Source organism: Rhipicephalus sanguineus, chromosome 1 (genome assembly GCF_013339695.2).
Source record: "Rhipicephalus sanguineus isolate Rsan-2018 chromosome 1, BIME_Rsan_1.4, whole genome shotgun sequence".
Classification (NCBI taxonomy): domain Eukaryota; kingdom Metazoa; phylum Arthropoda; class Arachnida; order Ixodida; family Ixodidae; genus Rhipicephalus; species Rhipicephalus sanguineus.
This window is the reverse complement of record NC_051176.1, coordinates 168538612-168559932: the sequence shown is the minus strand read 5'-3', so window position 1 is coordinate 168559932 and position 21321 is coordinate 168538612. Positions and strand designations below refer to the sequence as shown.

Genomic DNA, 21321 nt, shown 5'->3' with positions numbered 1-21321 from the left:
GGTGCCGCCATTAATTGGGCGAATTTGCAGCGCAAGGAAGCGCACTCGTGGATTATGAAAATGGTCTAACAGATCCTGGAGAAATGAATCTTTCAGCTAACGCTTCCACTCCCACGTCAGCCAGCCTATAGAGGCCCCCGTCTTCTGCTGTTACGCGAAAGGACAGTCGCGAGATACACTATGTTCCAATGAGAACTAACAGACAAGAAAGGCAAGGAAAGTATAGGGGATGTTATCTGTAGTAATTATGATGTAAATGTGAAGGAAGTAAAGTGGAAGAAAAGATAACTTGCCGCGGGCAGGGACCGAACCTGCGAACTTCGAGTAACGCGTCCGATGCTCTACCAACTGAGCTAAAGCGGCGGTTATCCCCCCGTCCACTTTAGGGGGTATATATGTTTTCTTTGTGCTTAACAAAGAAAAACGAGCCCTTAAAATTCTCCTTTCGTTTATATGTTCTAGTGTCTGATACATTAGACACGCTCACAGTTCGGGCTCCACGGTGGTCTAGTGGTTACGGTGCTCGACTGCTGACCCGAAGGTCGCGGAATCGAATCCTGGCTTCGGCGGCCCCTTTTTCGGTGGAAGCGAAAATGCTAGAGGCCCCTGCACAAAAATTGGGTGCACGTTTAAGAACCTCAGGTGGTCGAAGTTTCCGGAGCCTTCCACCACGGCGTCTGTCATAATCATATCGTGGTTTTGGGACGTAAAACACCACATAATAATATTTATTATTATTATCATAGTTATTATTATTATTATTATTATTATTATTATTATTATTATTATTATTATTATTATTATTATTATTATTATTATTATATTATTATTATTATTATTATAAGCATAGTTCCGGCTGTACGCACAATTGAAGATGTGCGCATAGCGCCGAGTTAAGGCAACGATGAGATGAAACTTGTGGAGTATACTGGCGCAACTGCCGTTCATTCTAACCGGAAGGCAAAAACTCATGCCACTCTACTTCCCGCAGATCCCTGTACCGATGGTCTGTTTGAGGCCAGTTTGTTGCTGAGCAATCTCGCATGGGTAACCTCAAGGAAGAGATCACGTCAGCCTGCAATTATGGTGTTATCGCGGGCTTCCACAATATCTAATGGACAAACGGAGAAAAGATGCCGTCCCTACGAGTGCGAGCGTCATATTTACTTCCTCTTCTTCCTTGTCTCTCTTTTACCTTTCGCGGGACCACCCCACCTTCGGCCACGATGCATGTTTCCGTTGTGTCTTTTCGACCAGTGTGGTCGCCGAAAACGCCTCCGATTTCGGCGCGCTCGAGTAGGCAGGCTTAAGGAAATGCGACATGCTGCCGAATCGTCTATGGATGATAGACACAGATCCTTCAATCCGTCACATCACCCAGAGACGACGGGCCATCTGTGTCCACTGGGCGAAAGTGCGAATTTTACCGAAGGCGCAAATGCGCACATGCGATCTCTAGCACGTCTGATAGAAAGACTTCGGTCGAGATCAAACGCAAACAATGCCTCCCAAACAATGAGATATTCTTTTTAAAGCATCCATCGAAAATGTCGATTAATCGATTAATCGATTAAAACATCACACCTAAAGCAATTAATCGATGAAAGGCTAAATCGACGAAAAGGCTAAATCGACGAATCGACGATGAAAGGCTAAATCGATTAAAAATTTTAATCGACCGTCCCTAGCGAAGAGCAGACGCTCAGAGGAAAGACGACCACTTCTCTACGTGCACTAACTCCTCGGAGCTGTCGGACAATGACAGTGGTGATTCAGGCGCATTCGTAGGCAGCCAGAATCTCCATTCCTCTTCGATGAAGTAGAGCACACTTATTTACGTTGTGCGCTTGCCTGGATGCGCAATCCACCGCCAGATGGCACCACCCGTCCAGGCCACTCAAGTTTGTGGCTGCCGCTATCAGGCAAAATACCAACTCTAAGAAGTTTGCGGAATAACTACAATTATTTCACCTCGTTATGGGAACAACGCATAAGTTCGTGGATAGCGGTGTCTATACCGTCACGTCGATAGGATCGATGAAATTTAATGCAAGCCAAGTACGAGTCACCCTTCACACGATACGCATACAGTGTACCTTATAAGGATAGACCTGGTTATAGTGTACTAGAATATCTAGTGCACTATAGAACCGGTATACGTCATGGAAATAGTTTCCATACGGTAAAGTTCAGCACTCTTCAGCAGGTACGGTATAACCGTACTTTCCGTGCGGTAAACCGGGACTGCTAGCTAAAATACTCTAATACAGTAAAACCTCGGTGATACGGATCTCGCAGAGTGACCAAAAATATTCGTATCATCCGAAATTAGTATCGCCAGAAAAAATGGAAAATTAGTATGCGACAAAAGAAAGTTGGCATACGTTTTGATTCAGTGTTTCTCAGGGCCGCAGCGACGTCATGAACAGCTTTGAATGCTTGCCAGTAAAGTTTTTAGACGTCAGCGATCATACTTGTACTCGTAAATATACGGTGCATGGGCGCGTGTGTAATTAATGTACCATATTTGTTGTGACCCGTAACCGCTGGTAGCCCCTTCCTAATCTTACTACGCTTTTCTGCATGACACTAGAGTAGTGCGACGAAAGTGACTTAAAAAGCGCATTGCACGCGATAGATGAAGGAACGACAATTTTAAAATCCCTGTCCTTTGGTGCTGTTATTTTCTTATCCCGGTGGTGTTGGGGGTGCTTTTCGGGAGATTTATGGCCACGCCCGCACAATCGGGAGGTTTGCAAATGGGAGAGTTGGCAGGTGTGCGCGTATGTTGCGAGGCCTAGCTCCTCAAGACCGTCCGCTTCGTCTCTTGAGGTCTTCGTCCACCTTTCATGGGACTGCATGACGGACCCGCAGTCCAAGTTTCAGTGTTGTTTCATAGAACGTCTGATTTCGTGGACATGGCTTGCATCGACGTGGCAGGCACGTGTTAACACAGTACAAAAGACGTTGCTGCCTCGAGTACAGGAGCACGCGTCAACGCGTCGGTGGAAAAAAAAAAAAAAGAAACGTGACGTCAACGTCATTTGTAATCTAAACGCGAAGGCGCATAGAGGTCTCCAAAATTCGGTCGCACTATCTCGGAGGCAACGACGCACTGTTGATGGTCGCGCAGCGCGCATGCCCACGACCGCGCGTGACTGCCGCGTCTTGCGCGACAGCGCGGGCAGCACCTGTTCGTAGCTGTGCGCTGGCGTACGTTCGTATCAAACGTCGTGGTGTGAAAATCGGTTCGCAACAACCGCACTCCAATACATTGCAGGCTAATGTGCCTTAGCCGGGACCACAGAAAAATTCGTATCACCCCGAAATTCGTACACGCCGTGATCGTATCACCGAGGTTTTAAGCGTTAGCTGCGAGTGCTTAATGATTACACGGATGATCCATGCAGCCCACAACGCAACACCAATTGCCACTTGTCGCACGTTCGCCCACAGAGAACTGAAATTCGCCCGCCAAACCAGCTGAGCGCTGGCCAACTACACACGATCGTTGCCTTGTGGACTGCAGACGCTGTATAGGGGCACCTCGGTTCCGTCACTGACGTCGCTTTGCCATAAATGACATCACACACACAATATGGCCAATAATTGTGGGAAACCAGGTGGGCGGTTCGAGATAATCTATGAAGTTCATTTGTAAACAATCTGCGTATATCTCAAGCTTGTAACTTGGCATAAATGACGGAAATGTGCAAAGGAATGCACCCGGTGAATTGAGATCCAGTGACCTCGAAAAATCGCCGGAGTTGGCCTTTAACGACGAAGGGTTACTTTTTAACCCTCTCCCACAAAAAGAAAGAAAGGAGAAAAATAGAGCTTCGACGTAACCTACTTACTCGGGCGGGGTACGTTCGAAACGACGTAGGCTTCATATTGTTTTACATCAAAGCACAGCAGGAAAAATAAAATCAGATGACCAAAGCTGGGCCTGATACGTCGCCTTACTGTGACTACAAAAGGCACTAGCGCCGTGTTTGACCCAAACGTGCGACCTGATTTTTACTCTCAAACAAGAGAAGATAAAGGCAAGACGAAAAAAAAGTCATTATAGGTCGACGGCGAAATCCACCGTAATGTTCGGACGGGAGATTACAAAAGAAAAAAAAAAGCGAAAGAGATGTGTGCGTAATGAGATCGCGCAGAGGGGAAACGAAAAATAATAGACACACTGAAAACAAGTGTAGGCTAAAAGCAGCGTCAGAGTAATGTCGTTAAAACGAGAAGTATGAGCAACAAGCAAAACAGTCCGTCTCGAAGATCCGAGAACCGTAATAGGCTAGCTATGTTCAATTAACGCGGCAAGATCACCTGAAAAAAAAAAAAAAAGAAAGAAAAACGCTGGGCCGGAGATTGAGGACGCGAAAAATATCGGAGAAAATATAAGAATGCAAAGGAATACTTGAGAGGACATTATTACGACGCCCGACCGCGCCCAATAATTGAAATGATTCTGTTCAGTTGATGAAAGAGCCGAGTCAATGAGATCAGGAAGCAATGAAGGCGCACCGATTTTGTTCTATTTTGACTGCTTTAGCGGGCAGCGGGGAAAGCCAAGCAAAAGCCGAAGTAATCACATTCACTTTAATCTCCGAGGAACCAGTGTCGCTACAGTAACGACCTCGGCGGCTCTTGCAATCCGCCCCTCTCGTTTATTTTCTTTTTTCCTGGTCTTTGTTTTAGTGTGCTTGAGGGACATCAGGCGAGATCCGAAGAGGATAGCAAGCAAAGTACCCGAAATTGCGAGAATACCCGGAGAAATTAGAATAAAGCATAGCACTGCTCCAAATGACACTGGAAGGTCCACGTACCGACAGGAGGGTTGTTTCTAACAGAACACCGGAGAAGCGCCGTAAGTTAATGTCAACTTTGTTTATGAGTTAGCCTTATCAGCGGGAGAGAAAGTAGTGTTAATTGATTTTGTTGTAAAGTGCTCGACGCCGAGATCTGCGCATTCTCCTTTTAAGCAGCAAGGAAAGCTTGTGCGGGACTTTCGAAACTTTGGTTCGTTGGTGCAATGGACGCGCTCTAACGGGGTTTCTCTGAATCAGTAAGTGAATCGCCGACCGATTTAAATGTGAACTGACCCTTAAAGACTATGAGCTGTTTTCTTCGCATCGAAAACGTTCGTTGCATCGCATACCGCTACTCCCTCCAAACTGCGCGAGCGCACATAGTCAATTCCATCTGTCCTTATACGCATAAAATGGGAAAGTATCTCTGCCTAGTAGGTGTAGTTTTCCGAGTCAATGAACGGAAGTGACCATATGCGTCCGAGTTGACAAGGTACAGCTCTGACTCACCTGAAACGAAATATAAAACAACGGTGGAGGCGGGACGAGAAGCCAGACCTGGTTCCAGTGTGACGCAAGATAAAATGGAACTCTCAAGTCAAGATGGGAGCCGACAGATGGAAACGCTGAGTGGGGATAGCTTGTACGAGCAGAAGAAACTGCTTCAGACAGGCTGGCCGACGTTTCGATAGGAGGCCCTATCTTTGCCCTTGGCGCGTTAGTTTTAAGGGGGTTAATGTTGACGTCATGGCCAGTGGTGGCGCGTGCCGCTGTTGGTAATCGCCGTCTTACCAGACGGCGATTACCGGCGCGGAGTTTTTTGTTCGCGTTGGACAGATTACGGCCGGCTTAAACAGCTCCATTGTTAATAAAGATAGAGCAGGATATGAGGATCGCCGATTGACACTGGTGCTGCGGTCAGAGCCCCTCGCCTGTTCCGGCACTATAAGAACTAGAAACACTCAAGTCGCTGCACGTTACTCTCAGAGTGAATCAGTGCTGGCAGCCTGCCTGCAGCGCCTACGCAACGTCTCACGCCAGCTTCGGTAACAATCGCCAGCGGGCTGCACATTTTCTTTTGTTCTTCATGTTTCAAAGGGACACATTTTTACAGGCACGTGGCAGTTCTCCGCTGTTGCCGATACGACGACCGTCCTCCATGGTCTTTCTCTGCAGGATGTCACATCCCCGACTAAAGAGAAGCGAAAAATAAAAGCAGCCCGAAACCCGCGTTTAGAAACTCTTATACGTAACTCGAAACGCCTCAGCAACATTTGAAACTTAAAATGTAAGAAAGTAGGTATTCGCAATGTGTGTGTATGAGTGGGGGGAGGGGGGCAAGAAAGCGTTTCGTTTTGCCCCGTCTCCCTCTTTTTTGCTATTATCTTGCCTGCATTGATTTTTCGCCCTTTGAAGAAAATACCCAACATCAAAGAAAGCTGAACTCACCATTTCCACGGAGCCATAATGGCGCCTGCTGAAGACTCCTCTCCTTGCAGCAAGGTCAGTCGATGATGAACTGTAAAAACAAGAAGGCAGATGGACGTAAGAACGTAGCCGCGCAATATGACGCTGAACAAGCGAGCAACGATGACTGGTCAAAATAGAAAGAAACGACCAAGTCATGTACATCTAGGTCGGCTGCGAAATCTTGCGCAGCGTAAATAAGGCGTGACTGCCTTCAGGAAAGCGGAATTGTGTTATGAGCGTCCGGAAAAGCGAGAGAGAGAACAGCACGATATCATTCACCGCACCGGGGTAACCTCGCAAGTATTTTCTGTCTTTTTTTTTTATCCTTATACAAAAGCGCTGCAAGACAGCTCATAAGGCGGATCCAAAACGTCTCTGTACCCTCTAGCTGTGTAGAGGCTATAGACAGACAGGATAATAGCGAACGAACGGGACATCACAGGCTGATAAAATGGAAAAGCTTTAAAACATAGAAGAGTTGAAAGGCAATGCGCGCCGCATGCAGTGCGCGCCGCATGTATCTGTTGAACGCCTGAAAGGAGCACTTTCACATCTGAGCAACTCTCGCGCGCGTCCGTGTATAGTCTGACACCCAATTTCGAATGAAAGCGTTAAAGAAACGGCACACCGATGGATGAACGCTGCTGGTTTTGTCGCGAACGTGCTGGTGGATACGGTCGGAAGTGCAGCAGCTTCTTCGGCAGAATACTGGAATAGGCTCTCTCATTCAGCCACGTTTGCCATCATATATAACGGCGCAAAAATAAATAACTAGACAAAGTAGATTACGAAAACGCCTCCCCCCCCCAAAAAAAAAAAATGACACATGTATACAAGCACCCAAAACTATGCAGATCTGAGTGCGAGGACGCTCTTAGAACTGCAATGGAAGGCGGCTCGAGCCGGGTATTTCTGTTCGCATTTTTAAATATTTGTTTATCGCGCGCACTAGATTAGCCCTAATCAGCTAGTGGGCGGTTAGTAGAGTTTGAAAACACTCGACGCACGTGCCTGTCTGTCTTTGGTATAGCGTAGCAAGACGGGCAACGTGTGCGCGATTCGTTCGGCAAACTGAAGGACGCGTTTGATGTTCCCGCTTCATGTGGCCCTATCCCTTTTATATCGACCAAAGGGAATGCTTAAGGACGGTATCGATCAGCGAAGTGCTCGCAAAGTTGCAAAAAAAAAAAAAAACGGGGGGAACGTTTGCCAAAACAATGCTTTTGTTTTCCCCACCCCAAAATAATTTGAACGTTGGCATATACGTTTATAGCGCGCGAGAAACAGTACATACGCAGCAGTTATTCAACTTTCACGAAGGAAGATCAATAACACCGACGTCGCAGACAGCGGTGGTAAAAACCAGCAAGAGATGCGATCACTCGTGTGTCCCCTGCTCTCCCACGGGGCTGACGGCGGCGAGAAAAATGGTGCATTCGAGTTGATAAAATTTCAATCCCAGTGCGGCACCGTGGAGCCAGCCCGGATATAAAAGGCAGCACAACTTTTAAAGTTTAATGAATGCTTCGAAGTTTGTACTCAATACACGATGTAAAGATTGCGAAGTAAACAGTTTAGAGGCTTCTGGAAAAATGTACGAAAACATTGCGAGAGGAACCGAAACATAAAAGTCGAAATCAGAACAGAACAGAAACGACAACGAAGAAAACACGTCGTTAATGGCATCGATGCTCTCGCGTGAGGGCGTTTAAGGGCTTTCTATTCTTAGTCAGTTTTCAGCACTCTTGCTTTCTTTTTTTTTTTTTTATCGACTGACACTCTACTTTCACCTTCGATTACATTTAAATGCGCGCGGCGCTCATTGACTCCTCTTGTTTGTTTCTTGAGTATAGTTGAACAACAAAAAAAGCGTGAATTAGATTTCCTAAGCCCACGTAGTCTGAAACGAAAGCCGCTGTACGGTGGAGAAAAAGAAGAAAAAAAAAGAAGTAATCCTAAACACAAGGTTGGCATTCGTACCCCCAAGTGGAGGGAACGCGTAGCTGCGCCAAGGCCGCAGCACACTATCACCGTACGATCGGCCATCTGGGAAACGATGCGCCGATCGCGAACTAAGCGACGAATGAAACTCAAGCAATGGCAACCAATCTCCAACGGCTGCACGCTTACACACTGGTTCAGATAACAGAATTGCGTTGCGTGTGTTTTACGTGTTTTACTGCGGACTCTGCATATTACTTCTCGTTTTTCTTCTTCGTCTCTCCGCTACTCTTTCCATAGAACACCACCTCCGCTGCAGTGCGATACCCGTGCTAACAAAGCAAGTCAGTACGGGTACGTGAGGACGCGACGGAGCTGTTTGCGAGAGCTGATGCTAGCTTATCGCAGTGGTGGACGTATTAAGGAAAGCGGTCGGTCTGTAGGAGACAAGAACGAAAAGAGCGATTAAGGGAGCAGTTATAAGACGCGAGAACCAAGTTACACGTAGGCCCAAATACTGGCGCCACTATCGAGCTCTCCGGTCTCAAAAGTGTATGTACTGCGCGCGATATGCACTGGCCTTCCAGCGAACAGTTTTTCCAAAGCATTTGCCAGGCACTTAAGGACGACCTTAACTGCAACCTATACAGTCTTCGTGACGTCTTGTCTTCTACTGTGTTTTCCTATTAAATGTTTTCCCCTGTGTGTCACGTATTCAGGCAGAATAATAATAATAATAATAATAATAATAATAATAATAATAATAATAATAATAATAATAATAATAATAATAATAATAATAATAATAACAACAACAACAACAACAATAACAACAACAACAACAACAATAATAATAATAATAATAATAATAATAATAATAATAATAATAATAATAATAATAATAATAATAATAATAATAATAATCCCTACCGCTCGATAGCCAGTCAGCCATTGTGAACATGTAATACATTGGATATTCAGGCACGCAAGAACAGAATGCACTAGCGAATCGAGCGGCGACGGCAGCTTTGACATTGCAACAAGGGGCGCGCGGCTTCAGCCGCTTTGGAGCAGGACGGACGGTAACACCGATGGACGCGTTGCAAGCGGAAGCGTCACGCGCACTGATGCTTCAGGTCTCGTCAGCTCACTTGAAAATAGAGCGTGCGCTGTTCGCGAGCCAGAATCACCGTTCGCGTCGGCGGAAGCCTTGGCCTGCTTTAGCACAGCGGCACAGGACGTTGTGCGCTCAGCATACATACTGAGAGACCGCTTGGCTAAATGCGCTCGTGTGGACGCTGCGGTCCTCACAGGTCGTCCACGTGGTGTGGAACATTGGACCGAAAACCACCTCCGCACAGTGGCCATTATACTCGCGTCGGCTTATACCTACCGTTGCGCGGCACAGGAGACAATGACGTCATAGCGTAGCTCACGCGCTAAGCAGCGAATCTAATTTGCAGTAATATAACGCACCTGCATTGTGTGAGCTTCCACTAGAAGCAGTTCACTGTTTCTCAAGGTAATGCGGTTCCAGCGATGATGCGGCCATTTATTATAGCACGTCATAAAGCGTTAGTCTTGCAAATGGCTGATAAGCGTTCACTGAAACGCCAGTGCGTTTTTCTACATAATTTGATGGCGTACTCTTCAAACGTGTTGCTAAGCACACAATTTCTCCTAAATGGATATAACTACGTCGCTGCTGGACTTCCAGACCATATATGCGGTCCGTGCCCTAAAAGGGAACAATTGTGAAGGAATTGATTGAAATTTCACTATGATAGCTCGTAAATGTCACAATGCAATTAATCGTGGAACTAACTGTCCGACTCTGCCAGCAATTCAACGAATGTAGCACAGCGTTGCAATTTGTCCCATAACAATGCTTAGATTTGAGAACAATGCTCCTGCCAAGAAATGACCACCTGACGGATAGACGCACGCACACGCACACGCACACGCACAACTTTGTTAAATCGAAGCTTCCATTTGGCTAAATAACATGTCATAAACAGCATTTGGCCCTTTTATGGTCATATACAAAACATTGTGGACTTTTCATCTCTTCTACATTACCAACCAACAAATATGCATGAAGATCGCAAAACCGAATAGAGGGAATGGCTGCTAGCAAAAGAAAATTAACTCTGATTCTTTTAGTGAAATACGGCAAAAGATAACGCCTTTTCCTTTTCCGTTTTTCTTCGAATTTCTTTTTTACGCTTGTATCTCTACTGCAGGTGCCACATGCGGCGTCGACCTCAAGTGCTGCCACGTCCCGTATTTATTCGAAAATGATTCTTCCGCGCAGGCCAATAAGTATTCTTTCTTTATTATTTTTCATGCAATAATTCATTGTCCATGTCACCTGTCACCTGTCAGAATTACTATCAGTCTTATATCAGCTTACGTTTACACTCGTCTATTCGCACATACCTCAACGCATTAGCGTTCATGCGCCTCCTCAGTGTTTATTGATCAGAAGCGTGTTATGGGGGGAGGGTGCCATGATTTCCCCCCGCAAACTGTTTAACGGGACGTTCTTGATATAAATATCTTGCGAGTTGCATATTTCATAAAAACATCCTTACTGGATTGCAGTCACTGATAACTCGCATTTCAAGGTACAAGATCAAAAGGCGCATTGCAGAGCATCGATTATGTGAGATATTGGCGTTAAACGGCATTTACACCATGATCGGAATAGCTAATTTTACGCCAACGGACTCATGAGTCGAATCACTCAGGCTCACTCAGACTCAGGTCAAGCCGTGAGTCTGAGTGAGACCGGCTGAACGATATGTTGATGAGTTTGAGTCCGAGTGAGTCCGGTTGAGAAAAGGTTTAGTGAGTCTGAGTCCGAGTGAGCTCTCAGGGCAAAATATATTTATTGAGTGAGTCTGAGTGAGTTCCAATTTTTTTGCCGACCTATGATGTATGCGTGATACTTGATCATCGAAAAGGATGGCGCGCTAAGTTTAACAAAGCTCTCGTATTTCTGATCCATCCATTTCAGGAAGGGCGCATGTCCGCTGCCGCGCTATAATGCGCACGGCGGCACGGATAACCAGGTGAAAGAGATTGAGCTTGGAACGTTGTACGCGAGGGCTGTGCTCGCGCCGCCCGCATTACGTTCAACGGTCTCTGGTGACCCCCAACTTGTGCAGACGTCATAGGCCAAGAGCACGTGACGCAGTCTTTCTTTTAGGGTCTAACTGAGGAGCATCGTGGAGTTAGTTGCTCGCTTGCCTGCTCCTGCAAACTTGATCTTTCGGGTTCACTGCCTTTTAACGAAAGTTGGGCGGACAAACGCGCGCGCGGAGCAGCGCTGCCTTGCGTTCTTGTCGCTGTTTGCTGCCCGTTAAGCAGGCCTGCCCGCGGACGCCAAGCGGGGCAGGCGCCTCGCTGCGTCGCCATCGCGCACACCCCGGCGTGTAATTAACGAGCTCTGAGCTTAGAAAATCCAGAGCGAGAGAGAGAGCCTGATTGGTCCACGCTGATACGACAGTCGCCAAGTTTCCGAGAGTTCGTTTTGCTCGACCCAGCACTGCCTGCTTAGTTGCTAATGAATCGCCGCAAAATAGTGAAAGAACGTAGAAAAGTGCGGGTGCCGACGCCAAAAGAAACAGCGCGACAGAAAGCGTGCCTGTGACTCTTTCATGGACCTGGAAGCCCAGTGCGGGGATAAAGTCAACAAGACCCAGCTCTTCATTCGTTTTCTTTCATTTGCTTCGACCACGCACTGGTGCGGAGTGCGATTAGGGTCATCTCAGACAGCCTTCGCTTTGTGCTTCCTTCCGAGCATTGCCCCGGGCGCCGTCGTCGGTGACAAGCGAGGAAGGAAATAAAACACGCTGCGTTGCCTCATTCCCTGCCGTTACAGTGTTGCTTGTAAATTGTCTTTAAAAAAAAAACTGAGTCACTGATGCTGTGGCGAGCTAGCGGCAATGTCAGTGGTGTTGGTTGCACAATAGCTGATGAAATTGTAACGGCCGAGCTGGTTTTGGTGTCCGGCAACTTTCTCTTATTTGTCGTTTCTCCGGGGCTGCAGTGCGCACAAAAGACGTGCTGTGCAGCGCACACAGAACTCGGCGGTCTGCTGTGAGTGCTGCCATTAAGGCTCAAAAAAGAAAAACAAAGTTGAAGTCGCAGCCGTGGCGCAGACTCCGAGTTGTACTTGAGATAAACTGCAACGTGGACAGCAGGAAAATCCTTTCAGCCAGAGCGAATGTCAGGAGGGCTTTGGGCAAACACTACCTTTGCAACTCACACAACGAATTCACTTTTGAACTTTGTTAGACATGTCTCATTGAAATGCTGCAGTTTTAAGTATGGTGCTGTGGTGGGCTTTTAGTGTGCTCTCTATCTGCTGCGCGCCTCTGCAAACCTCTTAGTGCATACTCCATAAGGAACTATTTAACGCGACAGCGTTAAAGAACCCGTGTGGCAGAAGTTCCGGCGTCGGTGTCAGCGTAGTTGGTTGTGAGCGAAAAATCATCACTGTCCGTGACCGAAAAATCCCCATGGATGCAAATAATAAAAATGATGTACCAGAGGTGGAATCGAACCCAGGCCTTCGGCGTGGCCAGCAGGTGTTCTACACAGACCCACGCCAATTATTGGAACTGCACTGAAAGTAACTTTCATGCCTCACAAACATACGCGTCCTGTGTACAGGCGTCACAGTACGAGATGTAATATCGCCGTAAAACGTGGTACAAGCGTACATTGCCATCGGGCATCATACCATGTCAGTGGGGTAGCCAGGGGGTGGCACACCGGGCCCGTGCCCCCCCCCCCCCGAATTTTTTTTTCGTTTTGCCATGGCATACAGAGCAAAAAAATGACACTTGACCATATCTGCCTGCCAGACCCCCACTTTAGATCAAGAAGATGTCCCCCCCCCCCTCCCCCCCCCGAAAAAAATTTCTGCCTACGTCCCTGCACCATGTGAATTGCATAATGAGTTGGTGACTTAAAGCCAGCCACCCATTACAAAAGGCACACACGTTACCGCGCGTATTCCTTCAAGAACACGTAGTGGGTGCATCGCAACTTCGAAAAAGTATCACGCGCATTATTGCTGCCGGTTTAAAGCATGCCACCCATTACAAAGGGCACACACATTAGTGGGCACATTCTCTTACACACACGCAGTGGGTGCTGCTGAAGAGGGTGAAACCTTTACCTTTCGTGTGTCGTGTGTGGCCGGCTGGGCGACTGAACATAACAAAAGTCATACATGACTTTTGTTATGCCATGTATGACTGTTTATTCGTGTGTGTACGCTGGTGATCGGCGCTTTGTCAGGCTTTCTTTGCCTTTATGCCGATCCGCTAAGCAACTATGTATACTGGTTGTCTGAAATAAATATGATATATGATATATGATATTGACAAGCGAAACATAGCGCGATGAGGATGGGGCCGGATATCGCTATCAACTCTTAAACGCGAAGCTTAAGCGTCCCCAATTTTTTTTCAAAACGAAAGTGTTTTATTCCGTGGTCCGCCAAGATTTCAGTGACGTATTTACGTCACGGATACGACGCTGATAAAATGGACGTTAACGGATGAGTAAGAAAATGTTCCCCCGCCGGGAATCGATCTCATGACCTCTCGGTCCGCGACTATAAGTGCCCGGCGCCCTGCCGACTAAGCTACCGAGGCAGACGCGCGGCCCTCCACAAACGCGCCGTATATGTCTCACACATTCTCTCTCGCACGGTGCTCTCTGTTGGCGGGACCAGATGGGGCGGGACAGTGCCGCCGTCTGTGAGCGGTCAAGCGAAGTAATGCGGCATGACACTTACTAGCGCCGATAGGGAACGCTCCCGCGACGACGCAGTTAAAGCGTGGCCTCTCCAGTGCCAGCAAACCGTACCAGCGAAAAACATTGGTCGCGCTAGCATCGGGGAGTCGTCCTAGACGCAGTTACATTCTTTGTATTTCGCTTCGTGTTAGCGTGTGACGGCTCGTTCTCGGAGTAGTGCAGCTTCAAGAAGCACCAACGGTGTTTCTCCACCGCCGACTGCTTCCAGTGCGATAGAAACGACTGATAAAACTGCTGCAATAAGCGCTGCAGAAAGGCAACGATGTCGACGGGCAAATGCACTGCCATGGTGGAGCGAGGCAAAGGCAAGCGGGACGTGGAACGCCTGCGCGCGTTCGCGGCTCACGCTACGAGCCTCTGCCTCCTGTGTTGCAGAAGCGCAGTGTGGTAGCGAATGCATGAGCGCAGGCGTAGGTTACCCTAGTACTCGGGAGCGCACACCTTGCCGTTTCTCTTCTTAAATGACGACACTTTGAAGAAGTACATATCGAGTATCAGTGTTCATTATGTGCTTGTTGATGTCATCTTTGCGCAGGATTCACTATACGCTGTGTCCAGGTATACGTTAGCAAGTTCAGCTACCACAACGGTTAAATCATGATCATGGGCGTGAGTCGTCGCGATGGAGATGTGCCACTAGGCGTCAACGTGGGTGCATCCACGTCAAAGGGTGCTATAGCTGCCAAGCACCAATAGACATTGTACACGCTCTCATATATCACTACACAATGAGCACTATATTTCTGTGAGGACACGTTTCACTTTCGTGTTATACCGATTCATATGACGGAGGCTTGGTCCTACGCATGCTTGGCCCTACGCTTGGCCCTACGCATGTTCTTCGCTGCAAAAACTCATAAGAGTGGCACGCCTTTTCGAGTAATCATTTCTGAAAAGGGAACGTGGCAAAAGTCTATCGCATGTTGGTTACAATATCACCTAAAAATGTTAGAGGTCAATGATCCTTTCATAGTTAATAATTCTTCTGATGTCATCCAGTACCTCAATGAGCATAACACTGTATCGTACAAGGGTATGTCCATCGACGTCAAGGACCTTTATTATTCTATTCCCCATCGCGCTCTCATGAGTGTCATTGAACAAGCAATCCTTGATTTCGGCGCCGTTGCTTTCCAAAACGAGTGCGGTGTTACAATAGCAGGCTTTCTTGACATACTCAAAGTGTACCTCACCTCTACCTTCGCTCAATGGAATGGGCGTGTTTATTTGCAGAAAAGCGGTGTATGTATCGGTTCGTGCATCGCTTCCATACTAAGTGACTTGTTTCTAGGCCATGTGGATAGGAAGATTCAAGCGAGATTGGAAGGAACCAATGTGTCAAAATGCTTCCGGTTCGTGGACGACTATCTCTTGTTTGAGTGTAACGATGCCACTTTTGGGTCCTTGTGTCGGGGCACTTTGTCAATTTTTGAGGATTGCCTTGACCCGCTTGTCATCACACATGAGCTCGCTGATGAGGGAGTGCTCAAATATCTCGACTTAAAACTGTCCTTTTTTAACTGGAATGTGTGCTGGAAGTACGAGCCCCGCGCCAAAAAACCTCTCCTGCCGTACACTTCGGCACATAGTAAACTTGTTAAGAGGGGAATCATTCAAGCGTGCTTGCACAACGCCCTTGTTAAGTCCTGCCATCACTCCATTCACGACAGCTTCTTCTCGCAGATAGGTAGATTGAAGGCAGCCGGCTATCCCCGTCACCTTCTCGTCTCTGTTGCTGAAAAGCTGCGGGAAAGGTTCAAGCAGTCGAGTAGTTCTCCTGATCTTCAGGTACCAGCGAGAAATAAGGTGGCGGTTATCCCGTATAAACATGCCATTTCTCACAAGCTGAAGAAGATAGGTGAAAAGGCGGGCATCTCAGTCGTATTTTCGGCACCGCACAAGCTGTCTGAGCTGAGTGTCAGGACCAACCCTATAAAACCGGATGAAAGCGCATGCAAAATTAACCACAAGAATAAATTCGTTGACTGCTCTAGTAGCGTTGTTTATAGCATTCCACTCTTATGCGGACAGACTTATATCGGCCAGACGGGCAGGTGCCTTAATGTACGTTTGCAGGAGCATAACCAAAAGGTACGCAGAGGGACAGAAGGTTTTCTCGCAATGCACTGTTCACAATGCGGGTGCGCTCCAGCATTTAATAACACACAGATTTTAGCTAGCAGGGGTGAGACAGCTGCGCATATTGCGCATTTTTGATACGATTCCGTTTTCCTGCGCCAAGCTGCTCCGAAAGCATAAAAATTGCAAAAATTGCGCCGAACTGCGCCGAAACGACCCCGCAAGCAAGAATTTTCAAGCCTGCATCAGTTTCAGCATGGGAAAACGTAACTTTAGAAGCAGCGCCAGGGATACGTTCGCAGAACATGTTAACGCGCCCACGCGTGTCCTTCTACGCGCCTTTGTAATGGAGGCTTCCATAGTGCTGTGGTAATCGCCTCTGACTGGTTGTAAATACTGTCAACTGCCGATTTTTCGGACACCCTAGGGACCGCGAAATCGTCCGAAAAATCGGGCAGTCCGAAAAAACAAATTCATGCTTTTTTATTCCGCTTAAGCGGTCAAATCGCCACAGCCACGTCCGAATTAGCTTTAATGCCTCCCAGTACAATTATCAGGCATTTTAGTGCGCGCCCAGGCTCTTGCAAATACATTCAGTACCTGCCGCGAACCCCGCTTAACTAAGTACGTGCCAACCGCCACTTTTACATCTCGTGATGAGCGCCGCTGATAACAGCAAAGCGCGGAATAGATTACGGCTATCTCGCATGAAGCGTTTCTAAACGATGACGCGGAACACAAAGACTGTGGCGGAAGAGCGGACGACTCGTCCGGCATTCCCCGATGCGTGTGCGCATATGCGCACACGCATCGCGGAATCGCCGCTGATACGCAGCATTTGCTGCCGTATCAAGCCGATCGTTTCTAGTTGTGTGCAGTACGTCGCCAACTAAACTGACGCCGTCACTTTACTGTTGCTGTATCGTACGCACGCATTTATCACGAAAGGGTTCGTGATGCGCACTTAGTTCTTGACCGCACACGGGCGCGGCAATGGCGAGCTGGTTTCGTCCGCGAATGCAACGCGTCTATGCGGCGCACTTAGCGGTCTCGCACAAAGAGGCAGCAGGAATGGCGGCGCGGCGCATTTGGGCTCTCGCCTACTAAATGCGTGCAATACGCATGCAACTGCGCTAGGCCACGTGCACTACCGAGCAGTTAACTGAAGATGCTTGTCGTAAGGGTTGTCAGCGATTAAGTCGTACCGGAGCGTTTGCCAGCTGCCGCCATCACGCCTCCGTGCATTTCCGCTGCTTATCCGTAACATCGCCGCACGGCGCCGCGATAGCGGCCCTTTGAATTTCTGGTCTGCTTCACAACATAACGCTTCGGCATTGCGGCAAAGCTGACTTTCGGACTCTGCTACTGTCGCACACAGATCGACTCGCGTACGCGCTGGTTCAAACCTAAGAGATGATTGACGCGGCAGAGGTGAGGGCTCCAATTAATGCCTTTCGGACCCACAATTCGGGCAGAAAGTCCGAAAAATCGGACACCGAAGAGTTTCAGCGTCCGAAATTTCGGACGTTCTTATAGATTGACGTCTATGGGGCTGGTGACGGTGCCGCGATAGTGTCCGAATTTTCGAGCATGTCCGGAAAATCGGGCGTCCGAAAAATCGGCAGTTGACTGATGTGACCCCCCCCCCCCCCACCCTACATGCGTTCATCGGTGGCCGCCATACCGCTTTTGTTCTTTCCTGATGTTACACGTGAAGGCATCGCCGCAATCGCGTGCTAGTAAGAATCGTTCACTGACCATTCAAAGACCTATTGCTATGTGACTACAATTCTTGTGCAATCAGTTTTTTTATTATTTGAAAAATGTGATGTTTTTAATTTTTTTTATTTTCAAATGTAAAGTGAAACTAGTTAAAAAAACTTTTTTCATCTATTTCATATGTTGTTACCCAGGTTATATAAATTGCGTAGTTTGTAAAAAGGTAGTGTAGTTCACACCTGGCAATAATCTGTTAAAAAAAAGCTTTCTCCAAAGCTCTTTGAACGTTATGTGTATTCTAAGCCGATTAAAATGTGCGTTTCTTCCTCCAAGTTGCTACAAATTTGTTTTTTTCAAGCTCCAAAAACGACATAATAAATGCCACTAACTGCTCCCAAACAAGGTTCTCCTGCTCCTAAATTGAAATTTTGCTGCTCCCAAAACTGCTCCCAAATCGATTTCAGCCGTCTCACCCCTGAGCTAGGCATCGTCAGGATAGCACGCGCATAATCATTGAAGCTGCAGCTATCGCTAAAGGCAATTGCATCAGCAAACGTTCAATCGCCCTCACTGAAAAAGAAAGAGATTACCTAAGTTCATCCGGTCAAATAACCTAGACATACATCGGTTGCTTCTCCTGACGTCTTTTCGCGGTTTTGTGGTTTTTGCTTGTTAATTCTTTTTTGTTTCTCGGTTCCCTCTCCATGTCTGCCGTCATGCGCATTTCAAATGAGCGGTGATCACGTGTGCCCACTTGTTCTCGTTTTTCCATGTTTGTGATAATAAATTTCAGTTGGAAGTCAGCGCTAGTCCTCGTCGGTTCTTCGTCCTTGTGTATTATACACGCTGTTCACGTCACTATTTAATAGAAAAGCAGGTTTCAGATTCATGGCCTCGTACGCCTGCGATGTAGCATTGCTACATTTCTTGAGCCGCAGCAACCTACACGAACAGGACGCTAAACGCTTCTTTGTGGCGTGTGTTATACTAAGTACGAACTTCTTTTCCCTTCCTCATCTTTTAGATCATTTTCCCTTTACCCAGTGCAGGGTAGCCAACCGAGCTCGGCTGTTGCGGTGGCCGGCCACATCGTCGGAGAGCATTCAGCGTTAAAGATCTTACATTCCACGAACAGAAACACCCCATCGACGCAGCGCTGGGTGTAGCAATATCGCAGTGTCCATTTGCTTAAGCACTCAACATTCATGCCCCCTCTTTCTCAGTTTCGCTTTCTGTCTCTCGTCCTGTTCATTCATTCATTCATTCATGTCATGCCGTGCCTTGCGCGGCAAAGGCACACACCCTTCTCTGACATTGTGCAAGCGTGTGAGGAGAAAGCCTAGAGGGGGATCCCATAAATCCCTTGGGCGAAACGAGTAAAGGTACACGTAGCAACTTTCAAATTAACAATGGTGAGAAAAAGAAAGCACAGAAAGAGCTATTGAACAGATTTTTACTCAATGCAAGATTGCATACACACGGTACCGCAGAAGGACGCTGGATGTTTCTGGCAATCTATTTGGGCTCAGTTAAAGTTAACCCGTGCGCTAGAGAAAACTTTGAATTGAAAGAACGAACCAAAAGTATGAAAAAAAAGCAATTTTTTTTCCTAATACGCGGCATCTAAAGAAGTGAGCTGCCATATAGGCGTGAATGTAAATTGCGAAAAAAAGGAGTGGTGCACCTGGCTGTCAGTGGTCGACGATGCGCTCGCGGTGGCGCGTCTATCGACCGGCCATTTAATGGCGCGGTCGCCAACGCGGCCGGCCTCACGGCGGGTGGCGCGCGAATAAAGAACGCGCCTCGAACACAAAGGGAGGCACGTCGCGACAGCAATACTGCACGCGATAAAGGAAAGCCGTGCCTCGGGTCACGCCCCGCCGCCAAGGGCTGCTGCTGCTGCAGCCGAGGAACTAAAAGCGGTCACCGGCCCCGCCAAATGAGCCGCCGCCGCCTGTGTCTTGGCCCACCTGCGCTGAGCGGGCCGCGGCTCGTCCGCGCGCATCATTCTCTTCGGTGCCAGCGCCGGCTGTGACGCGCGCATTTCGGAGCAAAAGGTTAGATGCCAGCGACAGTGCCCGCGAGAACCTGGCCAACCGGAAACTTCATTACGCTTTCAAAACTATTTTGGCAGAGAAAAAGTGCCCTCCCCGAAAAGGCTGCCGCAGCTGCATGCTCCCCGCGTGGTTGCGCGCTCTTCTGAATGGCTCTGCGCAACTCTGCAGAAAAATGACGCGCTCCCTCCCGTCGTGGCTTCCTTTTCATGCACACTGAGAACTACTGCCCTCACAAGGTTCCGCGTGGGCAGTTTCTTCCGGTCGCGTAGGCAAAAGGCGAGCGCGGATATACGTGTTTAATCAGTTGACGGCTTAGAAGGGTTTTCATCGGAAAAGTCTCCTCTCTGGAGAAAAGACAGACGCGGCGCATTTCCACGGAGCTTTCCAGCCTTTGTATGCTTTACATTTTCTCGTCCTGTGTCGCTATCAATGTCTGGACTTAGTTCTTCCACTGCTACTGCTGCTAATTATTATTATTATTATTATTATTATTATTATTATTATTATTATTATTATTATTATTATTATTATTATTATTATTATTATTATATTAATCTGGATACACAAACGCACAAGGACACAGAGGATATAGTGGAGCAGCTGGCTGACAACTGCTACCAAGAGGGACACAACGTACGCCTGCCTACTCCTTCGGGGGGAGGGAGTATACATAAGGCAAATGAAGGTTGGAGGAAATAAAATAGGAAAGTAAACAAATAACACAGACGGGGACAAAAATAAGTAGTAACGTGATACAGTAAACAAGGCAGAGGACAAACGCTGGCATTTGCCCTCTGTCTTTTTAGCTGCGTCCCGAAAGAAGAAATAAAAAGAAAGACACATATTCCATAAAGTAAGTGACCACCTAGGCCGCCTTAGCCTCCTAATGGTTATTTCTGCAGATGGCAGAAATTTAACGCGGCCGCTCTTTGCAAATGGGCCCCGTTAAAAACTCTCGCAGAGTCGCTGGGATATAGGTACTCGCAGTATTCTGTATGGAAGCCTCAACAGCCTACATTGCTCCCAATTGCATTCTCATACATAACGCAAAACGTGCACATTCAGAGACCATCGATTTCGACAGTCGTTGGTTTGAACGACCTATATGAAAGGGTGCAACGTTGTATGTCCATAGAATACGCAGTATCAAAGTTTGACAGCTCACGAACTACATACGTAAACATTTATAACACAATCGGCATAGTTACGTTACTAACTTCATCAACAAATACCACACTAGTTAATTAATAATAAATGGGGCAGAAGACTTGCTCTTTCCGAAGTCTAACGCCAAAATGCACAAAGACAGCACGCAACCTTTTCTTCCTTTGTTTCTAGATTTCTTTTTTTTTTTTTTGCTGCCGCCATTATTCAGCCGATTTGTTTCATGGACGCATAGTATATCTATC

The 21321-nt window shown here is 47.4% G+C and overlaps 1 protein-coding gene across 6 annotated transcripts in view; it reads right to left on the bottom strand.

Annotated features, from left to right (window-relative positions):
* Positions 1-21321, bottom strand: part of LOC119401923 (GTPase-activating Rap/Ran-GAP domain-like protein 3) — a 594089-nt gene that overhangs the window by 144309 nt on the left and 428459 nt on the right. For all 6 annotated transcript variants that reach the window (XM_037668951.2, XM_037668957.2, XM_049417628.1 and 3 more), the window contains exon 2: positions 6261-6330. In XM_037668951.2, the coding sequence (XP_037524879.1) occupies positions 6261-6330 (70 nt within the window). The remainder of the gene's footprint in view (positions 1-6260; positions 6331-21321) is intronic.